At 47.9% G+C, this 20,011-nt stretch overlaps 1 protein-coding gene across 2 annotated transcripts; it reads right to left on the bottom strand.

Moving 5' to 3' along the window:
* Window positions 1-3,275: 3,275 nt before the first annotated feature.
* On the bottom strand, window positions 3,276-8,841 carry NDUFA13 (NADH:ubiquinone oxidoreductase subunit A13). Of its 2 annotated transcripts, XM_078854870.1 has the most exons (5): window positions 8,666-8,840; window positions 5,695-5,773; window positions 5,488-5,559; window positions 4,957-5,026; window positions 3,276-3,874 (listed from the first exon to the last, which is right to left on the bottom strand). In XM_078854870.1, exons 1-5 carry the CDS (start codon window positions 8,757-8,759, stop codon window positions 3,755-3,757), a joined length of 435 nt encoding a protein of 144 aa, XP_078710996.1. In that variant the 5' UTR covers window positions 8,760-8,840; the 3' UTR covers window positions 3,276-3,754. The 2 variants fall into 2 exon arrangements, with proteins under 2 accessions (XP_078710996.1, XP_078710997.1); XM_078854871.1 differs by lacking the exon at window positions 5,488-5,559 and having other exon boundaries at window positions 8,666-8,841.
* Between the last annotated feature and the right edge of the window lie 11,170 nt (window positions 8,842-20,011).

The following is a 20,011-nucleotide window of genomic DNA, read 5'->3' as shown; positions in this document are numbered from 1 at the left end:
AGGAACCGTCACAGCACGATAGCTGTATCAAGTGACTTGATACAGCTATCGTGCTGTGACGGTTCTTGACTTGATACAGCTATCGTGCTGTGACGGTTCCACCTGAAGACGGAGGCTTGTGTTGCCTCCGAAACGTCGTGATTTTTATTTTATTTTTATTTTACTTTTATTAATTTACATTTTTTTACCTACGTGACTTTACCGAAAAAACCTAAGAATATGAACCTTATCGTTGTATTATTTCAGCTGTTGTAGGCCATCGCGGTCAACTCTGTCGATGGGCAAAACTTTTATTTTCTCAAGAACGCTGCTTGCATATTGACCAGGGGGGGGGGGGGGGGGGGTTGGGGGGGGGGGCTTGCGAGTCGTACAGCAGCACGACTGTGCCCACTATGGGCCGGACGAAAGTCGTTGTTGGTACGGGCACAAAAGCACAACTGTCTTATGTCCCTGCACTAATACAAAGCAACACTTATAGCCACGTGTGGACTATAAAAAAAATAGTCAGTATAACCCAAGGGTTATACTTTTGACATTCCTTCGCTTGAGGAATATCTTTAGACACCCGGGCGACGGGTCACTTTGCAGTTGAGAATTGAGTATGGAAATAAAATATACATTTTTGCAGTATAGCGGGTACGATTTTGCTAAGGTGCCTATCTGTTTTTGCTGGAAGGTGTGAGATTGTTTAAGTTGTAATTCTTTTCGTAAAAGTGTCGACAAAAAAATCCACCGTCCGTTACGGTGGCCAAATGCTGTACGTAATGTTTAACTGCTCATGGACCTTATGAATATGATAGAAGTTTTTTCTTGTATACAATGGTTGGGTAACTTGAAAGTGTTTTTTTTGCACAAATGCGTTCCACGGCTCTACTGTCGTGTAAACTACTCTTTAACGATCATTCTAACATGTTTCTATTTGGGCACAAGGCTCCAGATGCTGTTCGTGAATCGGCTCTCGTTGTCGTTGTACGTTTTCAGTGTGGCATTGCCAGGCGCTGTACTTGGGATTCCAACCGCGAGGCCTCGGCTGGTTTATTGTTCTGTTATTTTGGTTCACTTTTGAGGTTCACTTTCTATTGAACAAGTCATGTTTTTTTTTTGTTAACCATTTTTAGTTCAAGAACGTAAACAGGTGATGGAAATGTGAGAATTTTTGGACGTCAAAATAAAAGTTAAAGGACGGAATCGCAGCAAACCGTCGTGCACACCCCCGGTTATGTTTATCAGGTGGGTTGTTGCAAAAATGTCACGTGGCGTGGGGCTGGCTACCTGTGCTATAAAAAATTTTGCCAACCCCCCCCCAACCTACAATTAAAGTTCTCACTTTGCCGTATTGCACGCCCGTACGCTTGCTCCAGGGAGCCTCAAACAGGTGTGGGAGCCATCGCAATCGTTGTTGTACATTTATAATTTTCTACGCCGTGCGCCGTATTCGTTTCTCCGCGGGTTGAATATGCAAATCGGTGCAAACGATGCTTTAAAAGTTACTTTTTTATCGACAAGTGTACCATGTACAACCGGTGAAATCGTTGGTGAAGGGAATTCTGGATATTTTCAAGTGCCTTATTTTTGATATTTGTAATTTGCTGTCGCATCTTTGCCGAAAATAAATCATGTTTGGAATTGTCAGTCTTCATAGAATATTTATAATAAAATTGCCTTTAAGTGAATGGGCACATTCGCGGATAATGGCTTTGTGTCCTATTTTTCTCTCTGCTCTGCGTGACAAGGCGTAAGTGTGGGAATTATTTATTCTCGCTATGCCTGGTAAGTGTCCACGTCGTCTGCTATACTGCACCTACCGCTGACGTTGCATGCTGCAGCGTATGTAAACGCTCGAGACACAATACTAATTCCATTGGGGGCTGTAAAGCGAACTGGGTTTTGGGCAGGCTTCACTCTGAATGTGATTGACACTTGTATCTTGAGGGAATTGACTCCCTGGTTGCACGACCATTGAGGTCTTATTCGCAAGGCAAAGGTTCTCGACCACCTGCACGAGAATGTGTATAATTGTGGGGAGCGCTATGAACCCGGCGACCTGAGTTCGGTTCTCACTAGCGGCCAGCACCAGTGACGATGTGAACCGGTCCTGGGCCTCTCCCTAGGTCGACTCGGCCTCAAACGAGTACCTATTGCGGCGTGTAGTCAACATCGCCACGAGGTAGACAAAGGCATGGTGCTGGCTACCCACCCCCTCGTACGCCGAACCGGCCTTCAAATGTGCTCGCTAAAAGCACATGCTCCAACAGTCTGTTCAGGCTATACGGGGGATCTTTGTTTGCATGTGCAAAACACGTTCCTTCGGAGTGGGCAGGTAGGAACTTGGTTGGACAGCACATTCGTGTACGACAGACAAATAATCCCTGGTGGGCAGTGTGGAACCTGTTGTTCCTACCTGTATAAGTGTCATGTATCGTGTCGTGTATAGTGTAGTGTGTCGGTTAAACGTTGAGTTTTATAAGGGCACCACGGGGTGACCAGCCCCTCCCCAGCCCCACCCCTCCCAGCCCCACCCAGCCCCTCCCCTCTCCACCCAGCCCCACCCCTCCACTCCCCATATGCACGACAAATAATCCCTGGTGGGCAGTGTGGAACCTGCTGTTCCTACCTGTATAAGCAGGTGTAAAGGTTTGATTTGGGGGCTCATTCTAGCTCAATGCAACACCTATCGTGGCAGTTTTCGCCGTTGGTGCCAGCAACGAGAAGTGGCGCAGGGGAATCTGATGGCGAGTGGAACCCCCCTAAGCTGGTATTTAACTTCCTATCACCCGGCCCAGATACATGCAGAGCTGTGCACCGGCAGGGATGGTTGACTGCGGGGTTTTATCCCCGTTTGTGGTTCCAACAGCAGCAGGGACCCATTAGGCGATGACAGTATACCGTGGAGTTGGCGCATAGCCGAAACGAACACAACTGTGCCATTGTGAACACTTGTTGGGGGAACTCGAGCAAGATGCGATTCAATCGCATGGAACAAAAACAATCTAGCCAAACCCCAGCGTAAACAAAGGACATTTTGTGTTCTATACAGGGATTGTAATTTTATCGCGACTGTGTTCTTATATGCAATACCCCGCAAATCGGGGCCTGGCACGAGCTTAGTCGTTGGCGTCAATGTGATACGTTTAATACGGGGCCCAAAGCCACGTTTTGTTTGTGAACACACTTATCGCTTGCACCCCCTTGATATTCATCATTCAAATGCCAGGGCCCAAGAGAAGGAATTTCAAAAATGTAGAGATAAGCAGAGGGTGGGGGAAAACAACAAATTAGGAGACAGTTTAGTTTTATTATTGTTGCTTACGTAACATTCAGACTTAAACTGTACCTTCAACACAAAACAAAGGAGCCGCAAAACACGTGAATGCATTGAGCGTTTCATAATTACATTTCCACGGCGGCATTACTCAGTCTCACCTTAACTTGGGGTTTTTTTCCAATCTAATGAATACGATAGCACTTTGTACATTATCTCAACATCACATTAGTGGTAATTGAAACGGCACTTTAAAAGAAACGTCGAAACGGGTAACTTCCCAGCCAAGGCTGCAATTTGATCTATCCTGCAATCAAGAACGCTGCCGTGGAAATCCAACACTGCCACCTTTTGGCGTTCTTCAGACTTTACTTAACTCCTCCACGACTAAAACTTCATGTTGAAGTGGAACAGAGTAGATGAGTGGATCGTCTTATCCTCCTTCATCCTCCCCGAAATGGCCATTTTGAGGAGTGATCCCGGTAGGCTGTGCTACACGTGGAAGATGTGGTTGAGCTTATTGCGAGCCAAGTCCACGTCGTCCCTCAGGAAGTAGAGCTGGTCAATGGTGGGCGTGTGCCAGCGGTTCGAGTTGTACACGCTCTCGCCAACCTGGCGGGGCAGAGAGGGCATCGTCCTTGAAAGATAAGCAGCAAGTTCACGTTGTCTATATTCCTCTTCTTGGTTCTTTCGGTAACGTCACGTAGAAGGGAAATAATAAAATAATAAAACATAATAAAATAATCCTCAGGTGAAGAACATGTCTTCCCAACAGACCTATTCTTCACCTGAGGACAGCTGCTTGCGTTGTGGGCGAAACGTCGCGAGAATTATTTATTTAAATTTTATTATTTCCCTTCTACGCGACTTTACCGAAAGAACCAAGAAGATGAATCCCTGCAGTCACAAAAACTTTAAATCGAAAAAAAAAGTCTATATTCCTGTTTAAAATAAACAGCAGCTGCTGCTATTACTGCCGCTGGGCATGAACTGAAACAGAAGGTGCCATCTCGGACATTAGAGGTTTTTCAGTTGAACACGTAGGAGGCTTTTGCGACCAATATTATCGATAAGAGGTTTTTTGGGTTAGATGGCGTAAATATAAATGTGCCGTTAAACCCGCCACCACAGGACGCAGCCAATGCGTAACGTTTGTCATGTAAATAAAACATGGCAATAAGTTACCAGTTCAGCACACCGGTGTGTTGGAGAGTAAACCAACAATATTTACAATTCGAGTACGGCATTTCGCCGGTAATTACAAAGGCTTTTCACCACGCGTTTCGACCGCTGGCTGCGGTTCGTACTGCCAGCGCAATCACAAAGGTCACAAGTACAATTAAAGACACACCCTTCAGTCACGTGATTGAGGTCGAACGCATACAGCTAATGACATCACTTGGCACCCCCACCTTAATGTCAAAGGACACATGGGGTAGATCCAAGATAAACCAGCAGTGACTAAAGCACCTTCTGAGGTCGAACACATTCCGAAACGTTTCATTGAGGAAATAAGAATGTTGATCTAACATTAAACCGGAATATAAAACCAAGACTGAAAATCATTTTAAAATTCCTATTTGTATTTTAAGAATATACTTTGTTATCATTAATTTCATTGTACTTCATCGTCCCAGCTTTAACAGTACATCGGTAAACTATTTAGTTGTTTGTAACATTCAGGACGTTCGTACCTTCCACCCAGGAACGTCCTTCATGATCTTGGCCTCCTCCTCCAGGTTCTCACGCACCTGCTGCAAAACACTTGCGCAGAAACCCAACGGACGTATCACTTTACTTTCATGTCCAAATGGAACTACGCTCACCTCCCGATGACCTAGGGTTATCGAGGGGCGGGGCGACCTAGACAACGTATGTAAATTAATCCATAAAAACCATGTATTGCTTACCAACGTGGAGTGAGTGTGAATGTGTTATCTATTCATATTGCTTCTTAAAGTTAGCACTTTGCTTCCCAACATGTTTGCAGTCACGTAGGCACTGGGTCAAAGAGCCTACACAATTTAGGAGCAGCTAACACAATTCTGGAGCAGCTATTAAAAACAAGTGTACGTGTCGAAGTATTTTTTCCCCGCATAGTTAATCCGCAACCAGGATAATCCACCCACGGATAATCGAGTTAATTGTACAACGTAAATAGGACACTGAAAAACGAGTAATTGTGCATTCATATTTGCATGTTCTATCAGGTGAAGATGTCTTACTGTCTATCTTGCTCCGCTTGCAGAAGGGGCAAGATTGCAATCCGAGATTCCAACTCTTCAATCTGCAACCGCCTTCATTCGGCGGGCGGGCACCAGAGACAGGGGACGTTAATGCAACAATACCAGCGGCGAGTTGTTTGTCAATGGCGGATTGCAACCGCGTGCTGAGATCACGACGTCGCACGTGTATCCTGCGGTGGCGCTTACCTTCTCTCTCGGTTCCACTTGAAAATCCTATACTGGCCGTATAACATGAGTCCAATCCCAATGGCAAACATGGAGTATCCTGTTGGGAGCAAAAGAGTATACTGTGCATTATCTTTAACGTTGCGAATCAAAAGGAATGCACAAGTACAAGTCACAGAATATCTTGAAAAATCCGGCTGAAAAGAACACAACGCAACTTTTTTGTGTTAATTAATGAGAAAACCATCAACAGTTCTAGAGTTAATGTATTACATATATATATTTCATTGAGCATTGTTTATAGGCAAGTTTCAGCAGCCTTGCCAAAGTGTGCTGGCAGGCCCAGGTGACAGAGCCCAGGACACAAATGGAGCTTACTCGCAGTCACAATTTTTTTTACGGTGACATTTTATTAAACAGTTGACATCCGTGGGCAGCGCAATATTAACCCTGGTCACCACAATGAGCCACGGAGCCTATCATTTACTTGGCTGCTAAATGTGGTAAAATGCCCGAGTGGACACGAAATTAGCTTGTGTGCAGGTGCTAAATGGATTGTCGCATCACAGGGCCACGAGATGGCTCAGGGAGGCCTTCATCCTGCGGTGGATTAATGATGGCTCACGGTAATAATCAGCATCCGTCACGTGCCATGCAGCAGATGGGAATCTGATTTGCGTGTATGCATCGCTGGGAAATTGGCTCAAGAATATTGGCCGACAATTTCAGTGGACGTTACTAAAGCGTGCCCTAATCCTGTAAAAACGGGCCATAAATGACCCTCTGAGACAATATAGTTAGCAAGAGCAAGCCACAAATCCCCAGTGACAAGTTAGAGAAATGTATATATAACGTAGGAAACACATTAACAAATGTGCATCATCAACCGAGGTCACTCGTATCTGTCTTGCAAAATATATTAAAAAAAAAACATCTCCATGGACTCATGCAGTTAAACTGGAATTGAATTTAAGTTGGAGGAGCCGTTCATGGGTGGCCTTGCTCAAAAGCAAAGGGGGACTCTTTAAAGGTGATTACTACGCGAAGGAAAGGTGGCATACGCCTGTGACCTAATCACCTATAATGCACGTGATCTCACTATGGGAACCTCATTTGCCAGTAAAAATATGCTAATTGGTTCTTTACCCTTCTATCTGGCAACAAAACTGACACCTTTTTACAAGGAGTCATGTTTGCATAGACCGCAATACCTGCAGTCATAATACAAACAAAAGAACATAACTCTGATAATGTGCACTGTCCTTAAAGTTGATTGATCCACACCCGAGACAGCTTTCCTTAGAGCCTAGTAAAATATGATAATTCCCATAGTGTAGATGCTTGCCCCGAGCTCTCATACTCTGATGGTGCATTGTCTTTGAGTTGTGCGCCTTTTGGCGTCATCTGGTCCAACCCATATGAGACTAGGCTCTAAGGAAAGCTGTCTCGGGTGTGGATCAATCAACTTTAAGGACAGTGCACATTATCAGAGTTATGTTCTTTTGTTTGTATTATGACTGCAGGTATTGCGGTCTATGCAAACATGACTCCTTGTAAAAAGGTGTCAGTTTTGTTGCCAGATAGAAGGGTAAAGAACCAATTATCATATTTTTACTGGCAAATGAGGTTCCCATAGTGTAGATGCTTGCCCCGAGCTCTCATACTCTGATGGTGCATTGTCTTTGAGTTGTGCGCCTTTTGGCGTCATCTGGTCCAACCCATATGAGACTAGGCTCTAAGGAAAGCTGTCTCGGGTGTGGATCAATCAACTTTAAGGACAGTGCACATTATCAGAGTTATGTTCTTTTGTTTGTATTATGACTGCAGGTATTGCGGTCTATGCAAACATGACTCCTTGTAAAAAGGTGTCAGTTTTGTTGCCAGATAGAAGGGTAAAGAACCAATTAGCACGTGATCTCGTTAGGTCTGGAAAGCTAAGCTGGGTTGAGCCTGGATACTACTTAGCTGGGTGACCACCATGCACATCACAGCATTGGTTGTCAGTGGAGAAACATCTATTGTTGGACTGTACTATGCTCCAACGTCTATGTTCTCCATCTTCACCAACACGCACTGACCAATATGCTGATGAAGGGTCAATAACCCCTGCAACTTGCATGGGGGGGGGGGGGAGGGCTCATCCAGCAGTGGATTGACAAAAGGGCTGTACAGTAGCGGTTGGCATAACGTATGGGGTTGGGTGGTGAGGGGCTGGTCACCCCCGTGGTGCCCTTATAAAACCCAACGTTTAACCTATTCACGCCGGCTTGTGCCCCACCCTCACAGTCGGGCATATTTGCGGAATACACCACGCCGCCGTTGACTCTGGCCATTGACCGAGTAACCCAACGTTGCTACCAGCTCCCTCCGCAGCAGGAATATGTAACTGTGCGCATTCGAATTGTGAATCGCCGCCAGCCTCCAGCTACGTTGGCGTAGCTGGAGGTCGTCGTGAATAAACGACGAGGACGGAGCAAGCGGGACCACGAGACGAGCTCGGGTCGCGGTGTCTTCAACTTGACACCGGCACCGCGGTGCAAAGGCTTTCGCCCATTGCCGACGAGACACCTTGAGACGCGCAACCAACGAGCGTATACGAGCAACGTGAATGTGTGAAAAATTAACTACGTAGATATTAATGCGGACGGGTGGAAGGTAAACCTCAAAAAATGGTGGAGGTTGCGGATGGGAATGCGCAAAGATCTGGGTGTCTGCGTGCCCTTGTGTTCATCTCCGCGCGTCTGTCATTTGTTGACGATTACCATCGCCTCATTTCCGTACGACCACGAATAACAACAACAACACCGACATTAACAATCTGTGTGCACCCTTACAGCCCCCCACCCCCTAACACAACACCAAGGCCTGAGTGTCAGAACCTAGGCCGCGACCTCTGCCTCGTTGCGCCGAGATCAAATTCAGGGGTGGGGGAATCAACAACAACCACCCCCAGCTTGTGAAGCCACAGATCACCACACAGTCTCCTTCTTACCAGAGAGGCCCCTCTTGGGGAGGTTTCGTTTGTAGTCCACGGGTCCGTAACCTCCCGGCGGAGGCATGTCCTGCTTCACCTTGGACGCCGCCATGGCGGTGATGTTCAGCCTCCTTCCCAGCGGCACCAGCACCGGCTCGGCTCGGCGATCGACTGCACTCGCCTGGCCCGCGGCGAGAGGACGCGGGGATCGGTTGACGATTTGTCGAGTCTGGATTAGTGGGCGGTGAGGGGGAGGAGTTTATCTACTCCCGCCCCCTTCTCCCTCCTCCTCCTCCCTCCCTCTCTCTCCTCCCTCCTCCCTCCCCCTCCTCCTCCCTCCCCCCTCCTCCTCCCTCCTACCCCCATCCTCCTCCCTCCCTCCCTCCCCCCTCCTCCTCCCTCTCTCTCTCTCCTCCCTCCTCCTCCCTCCCCCCTCCTCCTCCCTCCTACCCCCATCCTCCTCCCTCCCTCCCTCCCCCCTCCTCCTCCCTCTCTCTCTCTCCTCCCTCCTCCTCCCTCCCCCCTCCTCCTCCCTCCTACCCCCATCCTCCTCCCTCCCTCCCCCCCTCCTCCTCCTCCCTCTCTCTCTCTCCTCCCTCCCCCTCCTCCTCCCTCCCCCCTCCTCCTCCCTCCCTCCCCCCTCCTCCTCCCTCTCTCTCCTCCTCCCTCTCCTCCTCTCTCTCCTACCTTCCTACCCCTTCGTACCCCCTCCTCCTCCCTCTCCCTCCTCCCTCCTCCTCTCTCTCCCTCTTCCTCCATACCCCTTCGTACCCCCTCCTCCTCCCTCCCCCTCCTCCTCCCTCCCCCTTCTCCTCCTCACTCCATCTCCCTCCTCCCTCTTCCTCCTCCTCCATCTCCCTCCTCCTCTCTCTCCCTCTTCCTCCATACCCCTTCGTAACCCCTCCTCCTCCCTCCCCCCTCTCCTCTTCATAACCCCTCCTTCCTTATTCCTCCTCCTCCTCCCCCTCCTCCCTGACCCCCTGTTTCCCCTCTTCCCCCCACCTACCCCCTCCCCCCTCCCTCCACCCCTCCTCCTCCCCCTCCTTCCCCATCTTAGGGGCCGTCCATAAATGACTTTAAATAAATAGACAACACGTTCTACTTAATTAAATATACTTTTTAATACATGTTTTCTCCTACAACATCAGAGTGCAGCGCCACATTAAATACGCACTACAATGACAATAGTTTAAAGCGATTTGAAGCATGTTTTATGGTTTCGGGGGGGCAGAGCTTTGTGACGTCATATCTGAGGGGGGGGGTCTGATTTTTTGTGACGCCGTGTGACGAGGGGGGGGGTCAAAAATCGTCCAAAATTGCGTGACGTCATTTATGAACGGGCCATTACCCTCTCCCTCCTCCTCCCTCCCTCATCCTCCCTCCTTCTCCAGCCCCGCCTCTCCAAGTATTCGATGAATCGTTAACAAATTTACGACTTTAACAGACACGAGGGGGCGACCGAAGGTAATTTTAGACTGCGTTGTCGGTTGGGGGCAGATAGCTCGGGCAACCGCTGGCTGTAATCCCATCACTGGCCGCATGGTGGTGCTGTTGCTGCACTGAATGTCTTTGTGGCTGGTAAAATTATTTAGTCACTTCTCCACCTCCAACTCAACCGTATTTCTCAGCGATTAGGGGCCGATAATCGGGACCGCTGGTATCCGGGCGCTCACAATTTGACCCTGCTTAGGGCCCATCTATTTAGTCCGTACGCATGGAGGGGGGAGGGGGGGTTAACCCAAATGCGTGCGCTTGCGTATGGGGTGCCTACTATTCTTAGGTTTTTTCGGTAAAGTCACGTAGGTAAAACATCAAAATTAATGAAAATAAAATAAAAACAAAAATCACGACGTTTCGGAGGCAACACAAGTCTCCGTCATCAGGTGGGACCGTCACAGCCGAATTAGCTGCATCAAGTGAGGCAACGATTCAAGAAGTAATCCCTTATAAGTAAGTTGAAGGGGGGAGGAGAGGGGGGGGGCTCATCAGAATGTGGTAGCCAATGAATGGAACGTATCGGGAGGGAGGGGGGCGGGGCTCAAAGACAGCACGGAGTGCTAAGCACAACGCATCGGGAGGGGGAGGGAGCGGGGCCAAAACAATGGACGACGACCTGGACGCGGCTGATACTGCACACGCCAACACAATGGACAGAGAGGGGGGAGGGGAGGTCTGATACACATGATAGACAAAAGAACGAAAATGCCCATGTTTATACCAATGCTGGCTGAACAATGAAGAGAGCACTGCCAAAAAATAACTAGGGATGTTAACACTCGGTGAAGTAAAGTAAAATAGTGCCTGTCAGATAAGATGGTCCAAAAAAGTGTAATTAAGTCTTTTTTGCGTGGTTGATAACATCTTTCCAATGATTACTAAGTTTGTACCCATCATCACGGTTGAAATTATGTCTGTGTTTGTATATTTGTATGGCTTCGTGTACAAACCTTTGATGGTAGCCGGGAGGTTTGCAGAGAACCTTGGTCTCGGAAAAGACAATTTCATGAGAGCCCACCGAGTTGTAGCAATGATCGGCAACGGCAGAAGAATCAGTTCTGCCGTGTTTCAGATCTGACTTGTGCTCGCGGACACGATCAGAAACATGACGTTTCGTTTCTCCAATGTAGCAATCACCACAAATGCAACTCAATTTGTAGACTCCAGGATACTGTAAGTCAGGAACGACATCCTTCACAGATGGAATCAGTGCCTACTGACAATGTACGCATAGGAAAGGGGGGGGGGGGGGAGCCTCGATAATAATTTGTCTATATTGGCCTTCAAATGAGTGGACTATCTGTTTGCTTAAACCAAATATGCTCAAAATGTCCCCCCCCCCCCCAATATATTGCTATAAAATAAATTTCTGTTTTTATGATTATGGTTGTACTTTATCAATCCCTAATCTCTGCCATTACATATAATGAAACAAGAAAGGGTAAAACAAACAGAGCAATGCAATACAATACACTATTAGACATTATTGTAAAAAATAAAATAAAAATTCCATCCTATGTGTTAGTGAATTTTTAAATATTTTAGGCAGGAAATTCGTTTTCAAATTGATACTCTTTTTGGGGGGGGGGGACCCCAGACCCCCCTGGAATATTTGGGGGGGGGGGGGTGCATCAAGCGAACGTACGCAGGTGGGGGGGGGGGGGTGTAAAAAGTACACGTGCGTACAGGGAGGTTCTGGAGGGGGTCAAGTTTTGACAGATTTTTTGCGTACCTACTCAATGGATGGCCCCTTACGGCGCTTCAAAATCTCTGTTTGGCGCGTTGCGTATTGAATGCGTGCCGTCGTCGCAACGTTGTGCCCATGATATTCATGGGGTAAACCTAGAGGTGTGCTCTGCACGGTACCCATGCCGCAGCCTCCGCTCCCCCCTGAGAGGAGAAAGCGCGACCCACGGGTTCAGAACATCTGTCCCACATTGTCCTGAGATGCGGTTGCATTTAGACGCTATGTCGCATATGCACATCGAGAGATGTTTGGCATCTTATTTTTTTTAAACCCAGATTGTGAGGTTCAGTTTATCACCAAATTACAATAATACGTACCTTTAATTATTGTGTAGCATGTGAAGTTGTGAACCCCAAGTGTGTGGATGAAAAGGTCAAGTTTTCATTCGTCACTTGGAGGGATCTGAAGTTCTGTTTCCCTGGCTGACACTAGAGCACATGTGGCTGCACTGCTTTGCAAATGGATTCTGTGCCACATGGCACCATGCTGATAACACAATTGGAACAACATTGGTGGAAAAAAGACCCAAACATACTTCAAGCTGTCTTAATATTCTGTGGGAGTCGTTGGTTTTGTTGTAGGACTTGCTTTAATCGTGGTAGCCACACGTGTCTGTCCTTATGCAGCGCAATCGACACACGAACTGCACTTCGTTTGTCTCAACCAGGTGTGACCCAGGGCTCCTGACAAATCATGAACCGTTGTGCGCGCCACTGATCAGATTTTTAATTTGCTAATGGTCTTTGGCGCTTGGCCTATTTGTAAGCTCTAATTGCCCTCGTCGAGAGCGCGTTGGTGATGGGCGAAGAAGAACGGGAGAAATAAAACACGAGTCGCGCTCAAAACCGCTCTCCCATTTCAAATGTCACCGAAGGTATTGCTACCAGATGCTGTTGTTGGAGATTATCTACGCGAGACCTTTTTTTTTTTTTCAAAGGCCGTGCCTATCTCGACTGGTGCTGAGTTGCACAGTAAAGGTGTGCGCGTGTGCCTGGAGGGAGGAGGGGATGAAAGCGAGGATGTGGATGAGAGCTGGACGGGGCGCTGGCTGGTACGGAGGGACCTGCGAAACATCACTCACACCCCGGAGTGCCAAGACACACACGCACGCACGTAAAAAAAAACCCATCTAAGACCGTGTCACACACCTCCGCCCACACCACCACCACCACCGCAGCCGCCTCAACCTCCCTGCCAATGAATTGGACTTATCAGGGCCGTGATAACCCCCTGTCACGAGGCCTCTGCGTCCCATAAACTCGCTGTCAAGCCCATCTGTGGCCAGCCAATTAATTTTAAGAGGCGTAAAAAAAGACCATTGAGCGCACAACATCTGTGGGCCTATGCTTACACGTAGGTGTGTGTGGTTGTACTTCGGCTTGATACGTTTGCCAAAAATATCTGAAGTTTAGCAGCGTAGCTTAAAATTGATGGGTATATATATAAGTAAAGTGGAGAAAAAAATGAATTAGCGTTAATGATTTAGAATATTTCTCATTGATGGATGTTGGGTATTCATGGCGGCGGAGAGGGAGCTGGTGTGACAGCCATAGATTGGGCGATGACATTTGTAAACGTGTCCGAGTGAGATGGATTGAGGCCACACGCGCAGGGCAGGAAGCGATTGTCACCCGCGTGCCTGTGCAGCCGTTTGTCCAGCGATGGAGAGAGAATGTCTGTTGGCGGTTGCTGCTGACGAACGATGCATTTACATCAGTGACATCTATAGGCGGTGCGCCCTTGGCTCCATTTCTCAAGTGACAGGAGAGATATGCGTGTGGGAGTATATACGACTTGAGTGGCAGATTCGCATTATACAATTAAGCGTGTATACGGAGCTGTCGGCTAACATAACACCTGCCACACGCTGCCCTAACACCGGAATTCTTCAACTTAAATAACTGCCAGTGGTGTGCGTGCGAAAGGTTCTCCAAATAAATCACCGCCCGCTCAAGAAAGAACTATTTTATGAATAACAAAAAATAACACGATTTGACAGTTCAGAGAGAGGATATGTATCCACGCGCACGTGTTCTTGTTCTGTATAAATGAGAGTACCGAAAGTTTTTCGATGAATCGCCGCAGCTTTGGGGCGGAAAGAAAGAACGAAAGGGGGAAAAAAGAAAAAAAAAACGCCGCATTTTTCTTTAAGTGCCCGTTGCAGGCTTGGGTGATGGTGGCAAAGCAGCTGGCGCCGAAAGGGTCAGGCGAGTAGAGTCGGAATCTGGGGGTCGCTTCCTTTCCCATTCCCCGCCCGTGCCTGCCGACGCTGTTATCCACACGCGCGCATTTCTTTGTAATGTGCGCTCGCCCGCTCTCCTTCTCTGACCGCGTTATAAACAGCTCCTCTTCAAACTCCCCCAACAAGCGTCAGTACGTGTACCTTCGTCGTTGTCTTTGTGACGAGGCTCAACTCCCATTCAGGTTCGGGCGAAAGCCCGTTGAGATGCGTTCTTTATTTCACTTTGCAAGGGGAACACAACTTTAGTCGGAGCCATCACATTTCCATGCAAGTTATCTTGTTGTTGTTGTTGTTCTAATTTAACCACTGTCAAGATGCCTGCCCTGTGTCGTTAATGTGCGTGAGTGATTCTCATGGATGTGACTTGACCTGTGTATATACACCTTGCTGAAGTTGTATGCACCTGAACGGGTATAATTCTTACAGCCACTCACCTTCGTGCAGGGCGGCATGAAAAAAATCCCTCGCTTTTGCTCTGGACTGTCCGTGGAGAAGTATTCCTTTCGCGAGAAGCATCTCTTGATGGTTTCAGATTTGCTCGTGGGAAAAGGAAATTGTGAATCTACATTGCAGGAGAATTCCGAACACATGCAAAATGTCACTTTTTTCGAATTGCTTTTAGTGTTTAGTTTGTTGTCCTTCCCCTCGCACCTCCGATTGGCTACGTACGGTGCGAAAGACTAATATATAATACCTAGAGGACAGCAGAGCGAGGTGGGGGTGGGGATTTGGTTCAGTGTCGTCACCTGGCTCCTGTCCTCACTCGTCTGTGGTTCCTCTCTCTTTGTTAGAAGTTGAATGTATTCACGTAAATCAATTGCAATGACCTTATCGCAGCTCACCCCCCCACCCGCCCGTCATTTGGAACGCCGTCCACCGATTCACATCCGTAACGATCAATCATTTCCTTCGTTCAAAAAACCATCTAAAGGCGCGTTTCTTCAGCTCGACTTTTAACCACCGAGTCTCGCTGACACTGAACAGGGCTCCGCTCCTTACAATTGCCTCTTCGAGCCGCAAAATTGCGCGTATTATAAATCATATTATTATTAATCACAAACCCTTTCTTCTGAGTACACCAATCTCCATCCTCAAAAGGGGCCGTTCATGTTTATTTTCGTCCACTTTCTTTTTTAACCGAAACCGCCCCGGTGATCTCCCAATCATCGCCGACGGCTCGTGTTGTTGCTCTGGAGAACGGACGATGGACGATCGACGTTCAGGTCGCCGCGTTGATGACACTCGTCGTTATTTCTCACTGAACAGAGTGGGGGCCGCGTGATGGCTGCCATCTTCCACGCCGGTGTGAGACCGTGGGTCATCCGGGACAGAGACGCAATGCCACGATCCACACATGCGAAGGAGACATCACAGCGACGACGATGCCACTCCGCTACCCCTGACGTGGTTGTCTGGCTTGGCCCACCTGCATGTGAGACTGTACTTACTTGATACAGCTGTCGTGGCTGTGACGGTTCGACCTGAAGACGGAGGCTTGTGTTGCCTCCGAAACGTCGTGATTTTTATTTTATTTTACTTTTATTAATTTTAATGTTTTACCTACGTGACTTTACCGAAAAAACCTAAGAATATGAATCCTTGCAGTCACGAAAGCTTCAAATCTAGAAAAGACTGTAGCCGTTGCCTTGCCATCGACACCAGCAGCCGTACGACGACAACAACAAGAATAAGAATCTCCGGCGGCCATGGCAATTCGTCCTGGTCATCGCCACTTTCGGAAATTTCGCCAGGAAGTGAAAATCTGTCTCGGAGGGAGGCGAGGGTGGTGGGGTGGGGGGGCTGACTTCGTTCGGTGCCTTAAAAAAAGACCAACGAGCCGTGAGCGCGCTGCCCCCCCCACCGCTCTCTCTCCCCTAATCCGCTCGGCTCCAGGCGCGCGCGAGAGTAGAGGGAGCGGATGACGAGCGCGCCGTGCCAATGCGCAAGGCATCCTAGGTTTAGAGCAGACAGGGCAACCACCCCCACCCCCGCTCCCCCCCCACAAAAAGACATGCCCCGATCAATCCCACCTAAGCATCACTCTACCCGGGGGCTCTCTCTTTTCAACACCTTGACGCATCTTCCCGTTGACCCCGCGAGGAGAGGTGTCACTCAAACGTTTGAAGTGCCAGGGATTAGTTTTAAGAGGAGGGTGGCGGCGGCGGTGGTAGGTGGGAGGCGTCGGGAGTGGAGGAAGAGAGAGGGAGTCGAGGTGGCAGAGGTGAAGAGGAGATGGCTGGCAATGCGCGTGGAGACGGGAGTGCTTTCCGTTACGGCACCTGCAGGTTCACCGAGCCCTAATCGTGGCGTTGACAGCTTTGGGCAATCTCTGCTCTTCATCAGGCGCAATCTGGCCTCAATGTATATCCCCTGTCGTATATAAACGGCGGAGCTGTGGGGCAATCGACTGGAATTCCCGGCGTTGGCTAGCATCGGTTGCGAGCGGTATTGGAACGGGTCGTGCCTTCCACTCTCTTCACTGACCAGCGTGGTGAAGTATGCTAAACAAAACAAAACACCCCACAACTGACACGGCGTGGCGTGGCCCTCATTCATCATTGGTAAAACGAGAACGGCTGGATGTTATTTAACGTGTTCTTTTTACCCATGGCACCTGTGCAGTGTGCCAGCGGCAGGGCTGGTGAACACTGACAATGAATACTTGCGCGAACAAAAGGGGAGAAAGGAGCCCGGGCAAAGCGCAAGAGATTGGACGATAAGAACTCTCCGCAAGTAGCGTAACTCACAACCGCATTCTCTTCCTGGTTATTTCGGTAAAGTCACGTAGAAGGGAATAATAAAATAATAAAAATTTAACATTATAAAATAATTCTCACGACGTTTCGGCCTCAACGCAAGCAGCCGTCCTCAGGTGAAGAACAGGTCTGTCGGAAAGACAGCATCAGACGCTGCTTGCGTTGTGGCCGAAACGTCGTGAGAATTATTTTATAATGTTAAATTTTTATTATTTTATTATTTCCCTTCTACGTGACTTAACCGAAAGAAACAATAAGATGAAACCCTGCAGTCACGAAAGCTTTAAATCGAAATTTAACCTCATTCTCCTCCTCCTCCTCTTCTCTCAACCAAGGGCCAGGGCCGGCACTGGTAGGAGTCGTTTCTCCGTGTCAGCCCCCTGGTCATTTGGAACGCGCCCAACGTCATCCCGTTGCACATTCGCAGCAGCATTCAATCTTCACAGACTTTGAAGAGACACTTAGAGGCGCGACCTATTTCCGAAAGGTGCCTGTACCTCTCTCGGTCATTTATGGCCGTGAAATATTGTGTGCGTTACAAATTACATGGTTATTATTATTCGTGGATGGGGTCTGGGGTCGTGAGAGGGCGAGTACTGCAGTGGCTGTTACCCTACCGAAACTGTCCACCCCTCTTTCCCCTGTCGTGACATACGGACAGTGCTTTGTGTTGTTGTTGTTACCAGATTTAAAGTTTTTATTTTTACACGTTTAAAAGCACAAGTACGCTAATTTTCCGTGTGGCCATATCTCAACATCATCAATTCCTTTCCACGGACGTTGAATCTAATTACAACAAAAACAACAGGGCTTCCGTCTTCGCGAAGCGCTCAACCGAAATGGACGAGATGAATTGAGGAATTTTTTAAAGCAGGTTTTTTTTGGTATTTTTTTTTAACCTTGGGCAAAAAATTCGCAAAATATGTGCAGCAAACGGTTTTTATTTGTTTATTTCAAAAAACAAATGTCCACACGACGTAACCGGGGTTTAATATATCACTCAATATTGTCAGTGCCCTCTGGCAGACTGGTAGACACGTGACTCGCAGCCTCAGCCATTGCAGCATTTTCATCTGAGTTTAATCGCAATAGTTAAGACAATGCAGTGTCTTGTGCCTGCTTCTAGGTTCATATATCAGCCAATGGTAAAATTGGAGTGCGGGCATGTTCATAAATCATTGGATTCCCATGACATCTGAAGCAGAGTTAATTGGCTATCCATACAATTAACCATTCAAGCCGTTGGCTTATTTGTTTAAGCACTTGTAAGTAACCCTTGCATTTCCTTCTGACCTTAAAACCGCTCGTCTTGATACAGCAAGTGGAATATTTATTCTACAACTCAATTATATCACAGTTGTGTGAAATAATTAATTTAACAGACTAATTATTCTCACATTGTCATTAGAATCATGGGCTGTTTATATATTTTGAGAAGGATCTTTGTTCGATTTGGTGCACCCTAATTTTGTTTTATCATGAATCCGTGATCCCTCGAGTTTCTTGAAGCCCCAAGACTGCTTTGTTTGCGTATATCTAGAGTCGTCCATTGGCTCTGGAAATACTCAAGAATGATCTTCAACATATTGTATGTACCTTGAACTTCTTTCGCACCGTATGCAGCCAACCGCGCTGATCGAGGGAGGCGCGTGGGAAGGACAACACACTAAACACAAAAATCAGTCCTAAAGAACCGAGTTTTCAATCGAGGTGTAAAAAAATTAACCCGTAAAAACAAAGTTTTTCACTATAAATCCTTTATATGCGTGGCGGCTAGAGTCCTCTCGTCCTCTGGCTTGAGATGGCTGCCACCTATGGGTCAGATGATTGCCTGCCACCATTAAGCAATTGGTAATTAAATATAAAAAAAAAAATTCCTAAAAAGTTTAAAATTTTGGAAAAAAAATTTCACGAAAATAAATTGTCACGCACAACGAGTCTGTGTGCAAAATGTCAGCTCGATTGGATCACGGGAAGTGGGTTAAAAAACGACCGAAAGATTTGCACGGTCGTAAGCACGCAAGCAAGCAAGTGAACTTAATATAAAGGATTTAAAAATGTCTCCTATGGCAGTGACGCGGCCCATGAAGCTGCTCTCTCTTATCCTAGCCGTCGTCGTGATGATGTTGCAGCTGTAGAACTCCGCTCTGACTTGACTGGAGGTCGCGTTTGGCCGTCCGCGCGCGAGAGTCCCACTCCTCCCCGTCTGGAAACGGAGCCCCCCCCCCACGCATTATGCACCCACGCGCCTCCGCATTACTCAGACTCCCCCCCCCCCGCCCCCATGAATGGGGCTCTCACAATTCCCATCACCTCTTTTTCAAAGTGGAAGATTGGCTCATTTGTTTCTTTAAAGAAAACAGTAACGTAAGTAGGAAACTGAGCCGTGGCGCATGAGATTCTTGATAAAAGGGGGGAAAGTCCTGGGATTTTCTTTTTTTTATATTCATGTTGGGTGTTTAATTCATTATTTGTGCGCAGTTTTTAAAAAAAAATATATAAATGGGGACAAGGGGAACTGCCAATCCCCACTGGGTTCAGCTGCTCACTTATCCCGGTGCCAACTGCCCTTAAAGCAACCCGAGCCTTCTGCTGGAACGGCGGTGGCACGGTTTCGGTGACCCCCTTCAAAGTCCCACAAAGAAACGGGGTGGAGAAAAAAAAAAGAAACTTTCACACACAAAACGAGAAATACCGAGAAGGTAACCGCAAAAAAAAAATTACGTCACGCTCCGCGGGCCCCTGACACATTACCACTTACGCCTCGTGTCGTAACCGCCGTGTGCGATGGATCCCATGCCCGCCACCACGCTTGGTCTGCGTCGCGTTTCTTCTTCTTACAAAAAACAGGACACCTGGGCGACGAGGGGACGGACTGGAGGTTGTTGCCTCGGGCTTGGGTGTCGCCGTCTCGGAGCGGTCGGAGCGAATGTCCCCCACGGTCACAATGGGGACGCAAGCCAAGGGAGAGATATTCCCGTGACACGCTGAATGGAAACACAATGCCTCCACTGTGGTGTCATTTTGTGTGTGTGTGCGTGTTTCTTTTTCACGTGCAGGTGTATCAGAGCTAACTGCCGCGCATCAAGCAAGCGGTTTAGCGGTTGTGCCAACAAAAGGCC

This window comes from Lampetra fluviatilis, chromosome 3 (assembly GCF_964198595.1).
Source record: "Lampetra fluviatilis chromosome 3, kcLamFluv1.1, whole genome shotgun sequence".
NCBI lineage: Eukaryota > Metazoa > Chordata > Hyperoartia > Petromyzontiformes > Petromyzontidae > Lampetra > Lampetra fluviatilis.
Note: the sequence above shows the minus strand (reverse complement) of the source record. Positions and strands in the feature narration are given on the sequence as shown.